Below are 12,867 nucleotides of genomic sequence, written 5' to 3'. Positions count from 1 at the left end.
GAAACATACATGTGCTCTTTGATACACCTTCCTATCCTTTGAACATTTTTCCAGTAAACAATGAAACAAAACTGCCCAATTCAGAACATTTCCATCATAAAAGTCTAGTCCATCTTCTACAGTCCACCATTATCAGTAAATAATATGCACAATCTCTGAAGTAGTAAAAAAAGTCATCTAAATAATTCCACGTTAAATAAATCTAACTAATGAAGAGGTTGCTGCTAGCTATCACCTTTATATTTCATGACTTCACCGAAAAATAAAGTGTCTGATGCCCCTGAGGAATAAATTACCTAAATTACATTAATAATAAGCTAGTAATATTGCAATAGGAAATGTATGGCAAACTGATAACAGGCGCATAGTTAGTGTCTTAACTTTCAGTACAGCAGCATTCACCCCTTATGGGAGTAGAGCCAACAACCTTCTGCATTAAAAGCAAGTACACAACATTTTGTGCTACTAGCAATGTGAGCTGACTTAGCATAATCAGCACTAAACTTCTCTTCCCCTGCAGCTCTCAGCTCCTTGTAAAAATCTACGCAATACTCAACTACATCTCAACTTCGCAGCACAAGAAGTCTGGAAAAAGCCAAATTTATTGGGGTGGGTCAAAAGGGCGAAAAACAGGAACACATTAAACATTGCTTGTATAATCTTGGAAAGCTGCTAGAATAAAATGCTGTGTTACCATCATACATTTTACTGTCAAGGTCACTGTGCAAAATAGTCAGAACATACCACTATGCCAAATCACCTGCTTTGTGAAAGAGAGGAAGACTGAAACTTAAATGGCTATCATTTAATGAATTCAGTTCTCACCATAGCTGTCAACCTCTTAGCAAAAAACACCTGGACAAACCCAGTAATGAGGGAATAAAGCCCTCAAACATATTCAGTGAATTCACTTCTTGCCATAGCTGTCAACCTTAGCACAAAAAACCTGGACAACGCCAATAACAGGGTATTACAGTCCCAAAAATAAGGACGAATTTCAAATAGTCATAAACTTAAAAAAATTGCTATGAAAAAGGTTGTGTTAGTATATATTTATTGCTAGAATAAAAAGTTGTTTTACTATGTCACAAACACAGGGATAAGATGCAGACTCCACACAGAAGGCACCCCAGCCAAGAATCAAACGAGAAAACCTATAGCTGTGAGGCAACAATACTGCCACTGCACCATCAAATATGTAAGGAAATAAACATTCAGAAACCTGAAGTCTGAAGTTTAAATGCCTGTCAATTTGTTAATCAAGGCAGTCTGACTTGGAACAAAAAAAAAAAAACAATTCTCAGCAGAGGCCCAGGAAAAAATAATGCAGACATGTCTTTGTAACATGGGAGGACACAAAAGCAAACCCACATAAACACAGGGAGAAGATACAGACCCCCCCCCACAAAGAAGGCACCCCAGCCAAGAACCAAACCCAAGAACCTACAGCTGTGAGGCATCAATGCTACGTTGCTACCACTGCACCATCAAATTTCAAGCATTGCACTATTTAAAAACCACAGATATGATACAGATATTGATCAGATCAAATATGAGGCAAAAATCTGCAATTTTTTTACAAATGGTGGTGGGTTCAAACCTGAGGTATTCCCTACCACACCACCATGAGTAATCACCAGTACATCCCACCTGGGGCATTTACACACACACACACACACACACACACTCTCTCTTCATATTACTCACCAACCCTCGGTTGCAAGAACCTTCTAAATAAAGTCCTTGAAGTGAGACCAACATAACGCTTGAATCCTCCCGCTCGTGTACATCCAACATAATGCTTGAATCCTCCCGCTCGTGTACATCCAACATAACGCTTGAATCCTCCTGCTCGAAAAGCATTTGAACTGGCTGGAAATACATGCGCGGTGAGCTCCATTCCGACTGGCTGCCCTGATGAGCTGATGTCATTGTGCAGTAAAGCGCGAAAAAAAAAAGTGAAAATTTAAAAAGCTACCCCCCTTCTAAATAAGTTGTACTGAAATCAGTACAGTGAGTATGCCTCCCGATGTCCTGTATTTAAACTGTGATAACGTGATGTGTATGTATTAGTATTGACAAAGGGTTCTACCTGAAAGCTTTGCTCTGTTATATAAAGTGGACTTTTCTACCAAGGAAACTGAAGTACCCAGAGAAAACCCACATGAATTCAGGGAGGACATGCAGACTTGACACAGAAGGCACCCTAGCCAAGGCTCGAACCAGATAACATTTTGCACTGAGGTGACAATGTTACCACTGCACTATTGCACCATCCAAACAAATAATGATGAAAATTAACTGAAAGGACTATGTTAGTGATGAGGTCTGCAAGGCCATGTAAGGGTATCAGATGACATACTTGGCCTTGCCTTACAGACTCTCTTGAAGTCCTGGAGACTTGCTTAGCTCTTTCTGCTGTGGCTGATCTTTTACATCCTTTTTGAAAGAGTATGCATTACACTCAATGGAGTCAGAGAAGGCCCCTTTCATGAAATTACAGAAGAGGAACAATTACATTGTAACTTACACACTGTGTTTTTCTGGGATGCTTCATACTTTCAAGGATAGGTTTCAATTAATCTCCCCAGAATATGTGCTGACTCATAGTTACCTTTTCTCTGTCCTAAAAGAAGTGTGAAAGGACATCCTTACATTTTCCTAAAGAAACAGTTACAAATAATTGCTAAGTTTTACAACTTGAGACATTGAGTTGAACTCAAGTCATAAGGGAAGGTTGGACAAGAGGTTAGTGCAGCATTTATTAAATTAATATATTTTTTTAAGATTTTCATTATTTCTGGATGGTGAAAATGGGATTATAAATGACTGTCACTGTTTGCTATAGGTCACTTGAATTTTGGAGTTAGTTTTGCAGATAATGCTAATATTATGCTGGTTAAGCTGTTCTTTAAAGTCTGTGTAAGCCTGCTGGAGAAGGAGTTAACTTGGGAAGATGGCTGTTCGAAGAATTAATGGGACTTGTTTAGACTACACACTTGTACATTTCAGGTAAGTGAACATTTCTATGTTTGGGAGATTTAGATTTAAACTGCATGTTATTGATGACATCTCATGTTTGGTTTCATTACTGGAGAAATTTAAGTGGGCAGTATGTGATGTACTTTGTTTCCATGTTGAATGGTTTATATAGTGTAAAGCTTTGTATTATATGTTTAATTTTTTACAGGTTGCTCATTTTCCTGGACTATGAGTGCAGTAGTTTCACTGTGTGTTTGTGTTAATGAAGGAGTGTTATCTCTATTGCTAACTGGCTATTTTTCAACTGATGGTATGGTTTTATAGGAAGTTTGTCATGTTCTTTTTGCTTTGCTCTGCAGGGTTTAAGCCCTACTAAGAAGATATATTAATTTCTTAGGGTTAGTGTGGCTTATTAGTTATTTATTTTTATACAATATTTATTGCCTTTTCCTTTTGTGGATAGTGACAAGTTCAGAATTAGTTTTGTTGAGGGTTGAGGGGTTGTGAAAACAGAGTTGTCACTTTACCTCCTGGTGCTGTATGTGAAAGTGATTATGACCATGTTTAACTGCTCAGATACTGGGTAGGTTTTCCTGCTGGCTCAAAGGAAACAATGGTGCATGTCACACAAGAACACGGATGGTTTCCTTTTTTGTGTTTGAAATAATCTATCCCATTTGGTTATAGATTGCCCTTACATGTCCCATGGTTGATAATTACATATTACCCCTAATGAGAATGACTGGGATCATATCATGGGTAATTTGAATTGGGCCATGCCTAGGATAAAGCATTTAGGAGCTGCATCTGTCCATCAGCACTGTATGGGGCAGTGTGTATGTACACTTGTGTGTGTGTCTGTGTGTGTATATGTATATATATGTGTGTGTGTGTGTATATATATATATATATATATATATATATATATATATATATATATAGCATATATGCATGTGTGTGTACGTGTATATTATATGTAAAATACACATACACGCATGCATTTAAGTGCTTAATGTTCTTCGTGTGATCCAGCTGGGTATCCACCTGATAACATAAAGGTTTACACCTAACATCTTGTGTTTGTCAAAAAATGCTTGAGTTGGGTTGAGTTGTGTCAAATGCCTTGGCCAGATCAAGGTAGGCAGTGTGAAACATTTTGCCCTCATCCATTGTTTTGGTGACCTTCTCAAAGAAGTCCACCATGGTGAGTAAGCAAGAGCTGCATTTGACGAAACCCACCTGTCTTAGGTCTAATGTCTGTAGGTTTACTGTGTCATTATTGATCTTTTCCATGATAATTATTTCCAAGGATTTGCATAGCAGACTAGTGAGATTATGGGGCTGTAGTTTTGAGGGTCTGTAGATGGCCCACCTTTGGGCAGAGAGATGACTATTGCTGCTCATCATTCATTAGGCATGAAGCCTTTTTGGTGGCTACATTTTAAATAGCAATCTAGAGGGCCTGATACATCATGTTTCATGCCTGGGCCCATCAATGCATTGTTCTTGGCCTTACAGCAGACATTTAAGACCTGTTCCTAGTGATAGCAGGGCAGTTATATTTGATATTTTTTAGAAGGAGAGAGGGCCAAAATTAGACCTGAATTTGTATGCCAATAGTTTTTTTATATCTGCTGGCTCAGTATATGTGGCTGCATTAACAATGAGCTCTACACACATTTGTGTATTGTCTTTCAGGTTACTGATAAAGCTGCAGCATGTCTATTCCTTGGTCTGGGAGGCCAACTTTACCTCAAATTTGGCTTCGGTAGACATTATTTTTACACTGGGTAGTTTAAGTTTAGAGTGCTTATATCCTGCTGGGTGGTACACCTCTTAATTTTTGCCATGATTTTCTGCCTTCTGTTATGCAGCATCCCAATGTACTTGGTGGGTACAGCTTCCTCTATGCAGCTATTAGCATACCTGTATAATGTTTCTGTGAACAGTTGTCCAGAGGCAGCAGAGTTCTCAGGGTTTGTGAGGGGCTTGAAATGTTGTCACATTATCAGGTAACAGCATGTATGGGCCTGTGAGCCTTAGAGTAGTGCCTGAACATTCTAGGATTAGCTGGGTTTCTGAGTTATATTTTTACTTTAAAGGAGACCATCTTGTGGTTTGACCATTCAACAGAGGACATTACATTAAGTGATTTGTCGCATTCTCCCATATTAGTGAGGCCAAGATCTGGTGTGTTTGTGCCCCTAGTCGGCATAATCATAGGAGATCATAAAAGATTACTAGACTATTGCCCCGGAGGTCATTTTTGGCCTAGCCATTTAAACCCAATGTAATACAGTAGAGGTACTAGTCATTACCCAAGATTGCATTTAGTTCATAGTTGGGTACTAGGCTAATTAGCCATAGGGCCTATATAAGACATATGAATGTAACTATATTATAATATATATATATATATATATATATATATATATATATATATATATATTATTCCTTATATTATGAGGATCATAATGGACCTCATAAATAAAGACATAGGGAATTTGCAGACTTTGGATCCATCCCAGTTTGGCTTTGTCAAAGGCAGATCATGCCTTCTAAACTTGGTTGACTTTTTCGAAACAGTCACCAAAGCCATTGATGAGGGAAAGGCAGTCCATACAGCCTACCTCGATCTGGCGAAGGCCTTTGATACAATACCCCACTCGGGTATCATTGAAAAACTCATCAGCTTAAATGTTAACCCATACATCACAAGATGGGTTGCAAACTGGCTGAGTGACAGAACCCACAGGGTCAGAGTTGCTGGCGCCATGTCAGACTCAAAGCCTGTCACAAGTGGTGTACCACAGGGCTCAGTCCTGGGCCCACTCTTGTTTGGCATCTACTTTTCGAAGTACAAGCAAACACAGGAGGGTTATGGCTGACAAAGTTTGCAGATGACTGCAAACTGAAGCCATAGTAGAAAACACATCTGACACAGATATCCTTCAGAAGGGTCTCACAGAAGCGGATAACTGGTGCCAGAGCCATGGCCTAAAGTTAAATGTCAAAAAATGCATAGTCATACCCTTCGGGAAAAACAAGGTTACCCCTAGCTACCAAATAGGTGGCAATCCACTGAGTACAGAAGAAGTTATCAGGGACCTGGGGACCCAGGTTGATAGTAGTCTGTCATTCGACACCCATGTAGCTAAAGTAGTTAGGAAGACCTTCTACATTGCCCACCTTATCATGAAGGGATTCTCATCTAGATCAAGGGAGGTCATAGTCTCCTATACTCATCACTCATCAGACCAATGATTGAGTACAATGCCCCATTCGGAATGTATCTGACCCGACACTTGCAGCAGCTGGAGAGGCCACAAAAGTTCCTCACCAAAGGGATAAAGGGTCTCAAACATCTGTCCTATGCTGCCCGACTGAAAGAACTCCGGCTCTATTCAGTAAACACCGCTTGCTCAGAGGTGACCTTTGCCTAACATACAAGGCCATGTCAAACCCAGATTTGATGAATATGCTTCACCTCAAAAAATCTAGATCCGTCAGAGCCACAAGGGCGGGAGACTTAAACCTCGACACGGCTATTAATAGGACGTGCTGGAGGGATAGATTCATCACCCAAAGACTCCCTATGCTGTGGAATAAAATCCCGGTATATGTGAGGCAGAGCACCTCGCTGGCCTTGTTCAAGAGAAATCTTGACCAATGGATGGGAGATCGCAGATATACCCCAGGGATTACCTCAGTGTCACTGCTCAACAGAGGCACAGCAAAATAATGGGTATAGTTCCCCATACTAAAGGGGTGGCGTAAGCCACAAAACTATGGGCTAGGCTTGTAAATGCCCTCGGGCAGATAGCCTAGTATGAACCTATGAACCTATGAACCTATATGTTAGGTCTAATATATCCTGCTTCATCAAAAACAGTAGATCATGACCAAAGCTGAAATACTTCTGTACAAGGTAGTCATCTAACTGGTCCTGCCAGACCACTGGGGCATGGGCTTTTTCACTTTATTTTTGTTCCCAAGAGCATGAGGTATGCTTTCTCTACTGGAACCTCATCAGAACGAGCCACTCAACGGCACGGAGAAAATGCTGTATTACTGTATTACTCTATAGGCTTAACATCACTTCTTCAAAAAAGATACGTAATGTATTCTCTGCCCCTCGGGGTTCTTACCTTCACATTAGACTAAGGCACTGCACTGTGACTTCCTCTGCTTATACATATCCATTTCCAGTTCTAGTTCTGCCTCCTTGCCTTTGGTTTATTCTCTGCTCTAGCACTTTTCAGATGCGTAGCAATCATAATCATTCACTCCAAAACCTGGAGAATGAAGGTTTTTCATTACCTCATGACTAGTTAGTGTTAAGCAGACTTCAGACTTACTGTCCATTGAGAAAAATGTAAATTACTATCACTAAATGTAAATGCAGCCCTGTTTTCCCTGAAATTGTCACTTTTGTAGTAGTTTTACTACATATTAAAGATAACTTCCAGTTCAAAATAAATTAAATCGTGATGTAGTAAAAAGTTTGCACAATAAATTATGTAATCTCCCTCAGCCCAATCCCAGAAGCTTTACTGATGCCAGTATCCCTACAGCTATAAAACCACTTATTTTTATTTTAAAACAGCAGTCAGAAAAGAAGTCCAACAGCATCTTGAGAAAATACTTCAACATCACAAAGAGACTAAATATATTATACTCCCAGTAATACTAAATATGGGGAGTAACAACATACTATCTGCCCCCACTAACACACACTTTCAATCTATCACTTAAAACAAAACAATTCCCAGCAATACTCAAACATGCCAGCATTATCCCCTCCTTCAGATTCCTTCACCGAAAACAGTTGAGGATTTTATATCTAGTGCTGACTGACCTAGACACTTATAGCTAAAATTATGGAGAAAACGTACAGAAATGTTACACTACTTAGTGCAATATGATATTCTCTCAAACAACATGGCTTTAGTTGCAAATATAGTACCACCACTGACATATTAGCAGTCACTAATGGCACAGGGATCAACTATGAGAAAGGCTTGCTCACTGGAGTAATATTCATTCATTTAAAAAAAGCCTTGGAATGTACAACATTATACTTTTAAAATTGAAACACCCTGTCTTCTCTCATAGGGTATGTGGATGGTTTAAAAGCTACCTACATGATAGATACTAATCGACTAATCATCTGGTAATGAAAAACTTTCAATATCCAGGTTTTGAAGTGAATTGTTAAGACTGAACAGAATATTTAGCATAATCTCGGATAACACAGGTTATAATCTACTCCAAACCAAAGGGGAGTATTACAGGGCCTAGTTCTTAGACCTCTGTTATTCTTAACCTTGCATAAATATCTCCCATGGGATCTCTCCAGCCTTAACTGCATTTTATATACTGATGATATTCTTATTATTAAAGGAAAATTCCACCCTCTCCTACAGTTTAACTCATCTCTTAGGTTGCTTTTCTCCCTGCAATATGCTTCCAGTATTGTGTATGTACCAGAAACTTGCTTATACTTTCTAAAACATTCATTTCCTTGCATTAGAATCGAACAGAAAGACCACCCATTCTTTAAAGCTTAACTTCTCACATAATTTGCAGAGGAATTTGTATATACCTGCATGACATACATACCACAGACACACAGAAATTTGTAGTTGAATACTGCTGACAATCTTATATGGGTAATTAGTCCTGCTGGTGTCAGGAGCACAGCAGCTGCTATATAAAAGACAGAGTGGTATGAAACTGTTTTCCATTGTCTTTACTGCAGAGAGAAAGCAAACCTAACAGTGATTCACCACTGATCCACTGTAGCCACGCCTTTCATAGTTAAACAGACAATTAGATCAGTCAGTGGTTTAAAGGCTGTTGTCACCTCTTCTGACAAATTTACATAAGTAGCATCACATTACTGATGTACTAAGCTTTGAACTCTGAAAATGTGTTGTTCATATTGTTTACATTTTAAGATGACTTAAACGTAGCATCAAAGATGTCTGTGACATTTAGAGAAAAGTCAGAAAATATTTTTCTTGTAATTCCTGTAAAGTATAGACACATTTACCAAAGCGTGGGGGAGGGGCAGACAATTCATCTTGAACTTCAATAAGATACTTTAAAAAAGGTCTTGCAATTTAGCTAGTTTTTGGTTGCAGCTGTATAATTCCTTAGTATGCTGCTAAACAAGACCTGAGACACACATAAACGAGGGCCATTCAAGAAATAATAAAAGCAGTCCTGTTACAGACAGTATATAAGATGACAGTAACTGACACTAATCCCATTATTTGCCAATTGCATGGGAACACAGCACTATTTCCTTATGTCTAACATGACTCACATAAAGCAGACTTGAAATGGAATATGGAAAAGAGAAAGGCTTGAAGAAAAACAAGATGACATTGATATGTCAAGCCCTATTGGCAACCATTTTGCAGAAAACATACTAAAATTCTATAGAATGCAGTCAGAGTGATTTTGAGGTGTTAAAATAGCCCAGAAAGCAAATATAGAGTGAACAAATAGATTTTTTTAGTTCTAAGGTTGAGTTTCCTTTTCAGCAGTGTTACATCGTGGTAATGAAGGAGACCACACGGATTATAGAGTTGTAAGGCCTTTCTTTATTAAGAGCCTCCAGGTGCGCACCCATGCTTCTCCACACAACTTCTGCAAGTCATCTACTACACAAAACCAACAAGTTACCAGAGAATACAGAACCAACAGTACATGCTGAATTCCCCACAGCGCCCCTACAGTACAACAACTACATTACCAGCCCGAATACTACATTCCTCCCCTTTTAAGCTAAGACATACTGTCTTACATAAGCAAAACTAGGGAACAAGTTCCACAATGCATTTAATCACTTACTTGTAAATAACAGGCTAGTTATTAACTGGTTACCATACCATCTACTATTTTTTTTTCTAGGCTGGTAATCTATACATGTACTTTTATTAACATTGATAGTCCTTCAAGTAACTAGGTTTAACCAGCACACGCTTAGAACGGCGCAGTGGTACCACCTTAGGTGACTCTGGTGTCACTTTTTCCACTTCAGGTATCGGTGTGTCCTTCCCTGGAACAGTTGGATCCTCAGAAACCTCTCCTTCCACGTTCTGGCGGTCTCCCTCGATTTGCGATCCTCCTGCCACTGCGAGCCCTGGTTCTGAACTTAACGGTAGTTCTGAGGCTAGCAGTTCCATGGCATCCTTCTTCTGTTCACTCCGTAGAATTTGGTCTACATGTCTCCTCACTACGAAATCTCCATTCAACCTCACCTGGTACGACAATGGACCAGTGCTCTTGACAATGAACCCTGGAATCCACTTAGGTCCATAACTGAAATTTCGTGTCATCACTGCATCTCCTTCCAGAAAACTTCGCTCTTTCCGTCTTCTATCATGACATTCTTTTTGCCTCCACTGGGTCCCCTCCACCTTAGCTCGGACATTTGGATACACTAGATCCAACGTGGATCTCAATCTACGTCCTTGCAACATCTCGGCAGGTGACAAACCCGTGGTAGATTGTGGTGTAATACGGTAGTTGAATAACACCCTTGATACTTTTGCTGCTAAACTTCCTTCACCAGACTTCTTCATCATTGCTTTAAAAGTCTGAACAGCTCTTTCAGCACAACCATTCGTAGCTGCATGGTAAGGCGCTGATGTGATATGGACGATTCCATTTTTTTTCAGAAAACCCTTGAACTCTTCACTCGTGAAACATGAAGCATTATCGGATACAATAGTCTCAGGCAGTCCTTGACTACTGAAACTCCTCCTCAAGCATTCAATAGTAACGAGAGAAGTAGGTGTCTTGACTTGATAGGCATCCATCCATTTCGAATGAGCATCCATGATTATCAAAAACATGGCCCCCATGAATGGTCCTGCATAGTCTATATGAAGTCTCTGCCAAGGCCTACTCGGCCACTCCCATGGATGTAGTGGCGCCGCCACCGGCAAGTTGCGATGTTGTTGACATGTTTTACACTCATTCACAACGACTTCAATCTCGTGGTCCAACTTTGGCCACCAAAAATAACTTCGAGCTAAAGCTTTCATTCGGGTAATGCCCACATGACCTTGGTGTAATTGCTGTAAAAGTGCCCTTCTTCCTGGGGACGGAATTATCACTCGTGCCCCCCACAATACGCATCCATCTTGCACACTCAGCTCTGTTTTTCTCACCTCATAAGGTCGAAAAACTGGATCCGTTTGTTGGACTGGCCAGCCTTGCTGAACCCACTGAAACACTCTAGCAAGCACCGGGTCTTTGTGTGTCCAAACTCTCAGTTCCTTAGCAGACACCAATGTTATGTCTTCCATCATCAAAACTTGGTCCTCCGCTTCCTCTTCTTGGATATGCCCTGGCATCGGCAATCTACTTAGTGCATCGGCATTACCATGGTGTTTTCCAGGCTTATAAACAATCTCGTATTCATAAGCTCTCAACGTTACAGCCCATCTCTGAATGCGAGGAGAAACCATCTGCGGTACCGCTTTCATTTCGTTGAATAAGGACAACAAAGGCTTATGATCAGTGCAAATAGTAAACTTCCTCCCATAGAGATACTTGTGAAATCGCTTGATTCCAAACATCACAGCTAAACCTTCTTTATCTATCTGAGAATAGTTTGACTCTGCTTGTGTCAAAGTCCGTGACATAAACCCAATGGGTCTCTCTTGTCCATCTGACCTCCGGTGTGCCAACACAGCCCCTAATCCATAGGGTGAGGCATCACATGACAAAATTAAGTCTTTGTGACTATCGTAGTGCACCAAAACTTCTGAAGATTGCATTAGTTCCTTTGACTGTTCAAACGCTCTGTCCTGTTCTTTTTTCCACGACCACTGAGCCTCCTTCCTTAACAACTTATGTAAAGGAGCTAACAGTGTTGACAGATTTGGCAGGAACCTGTTATAGTAGTTGAGTAAACCTAAATAGGCTTTCAGTTCTGTAACATTTGTGGGTGCTGGTGCCTGTTGAATGGCTTCCACTTTATTTGGCAGGGGGTGTAGGCCTGATGCATCCACCTTGTAGCCCAGGAATTCTGCTTCCGTTGCCATGAAAGCACATTTACTCCGTTTCACCCTTAGACCTGCTTCTCGCAGTCGACTCAGCACCTCATTCAGCGTCTCCAGATGCTCTCGAATGTTCCTTCCCATCAATAGGATATCGTCTAAATACACAGCCACCTTTGGAATTCCTGCCACTAGTCCCTCCATTATTCTCTGAAAAATAGCTGGACTCGAGGAAACCCCAAAAGGTAAACGATTTACTTGGAACAAACCTTTGTGTGTGTTCAGGGTAACATACGTCTTTGACCCTTCTTCCAGCACTACTTGTTGATATGCCTGACTGAGGTCCAGTTTACTAAACCTTTCACCTCCTGACAACTTTTCAAACACATCCTCCACCTTTGGCAAGGGATACTGCTCTAGCTTCGAGACTTGGTTCACTGTTAACTTGTAGTCACCACATATACGAACAGTACCATCTGGCTTTAATACTGGAACAATTGGTGCGGCCCACTCCACAAACTTTACTGGTTCAATTATACCTTGCTTAGTGAGTCTCTCTAACTCAAACTCAACTTTCTTCTTCATCGCATATGGTACAGGACGGGGTTTGTAAAATCTTGGCGTTACGTTTTCTTTAACGTGTATCTTTGCTGGTGGACCCCTCCAGGTCCCCAGTTCCTCTTTGAATACTTCTTCATTATTCTCTAGCACCTCTTGCAAGGTCAGGCCTGGCTGTTCTACCTTATGGAGCTGTAGGCAGTCCATGTTTAGCTCCTTTAACCACACCCGGCCTAGCAGGTTTGGTCCCTTACCTGCTACCACCATGACTGGCAACTCTTTGACTTGGTTTTTATATTTTACCTTC

General features: G+C 40.4%; 1 protein-coding gene across 1 annotated transcript; it reads right to left on the bottom strand.

The window, feature by feature from the left end:
• Positions 1–2,373: 2,373 nt before the first annotated feature.
• LOC122792801 (uncharacterized protein K02A2.6-like) lies at positions 2,374–12,587 on the bottom strand. Its single transcript, XM_044060370.1, has 3 exons — positions 10,694–12,587; positions 9,974–10,291; positions 2,374–2,486 (listed from the first exon to the last, which is right to left on the bottom strand). Exons 1-3 carry the CDS (start codon positions 12,585–12,587, stop codon positions 2,374–2,376), a joined length of 2,325 nt encoding a protein of 774 aa, XP_043916305.1.
• Between the last annotated feature and the right edge of the window lie 280 nt (positions 12,588–12,867).

Source organism: Protopterus annectens, chromosome 2.part0 (genome assembly GCF_019279795.1).
Source record: "Protopterus annectens isolate FY-2018-M chromosome 2.part0, PAN1.0, whole genome shotgun sequence".
Classification (NCBI taxonomy): Eukaryota; Metazoa; Chordata; order Ceratodontiformes; family Protopteridae; genus Protopterus; species Protopterus annectens.
Note: the sequence above shows the minus strand (reverse complement) of the source record. Positions and strands in the feature narration are given on the sequence as shown.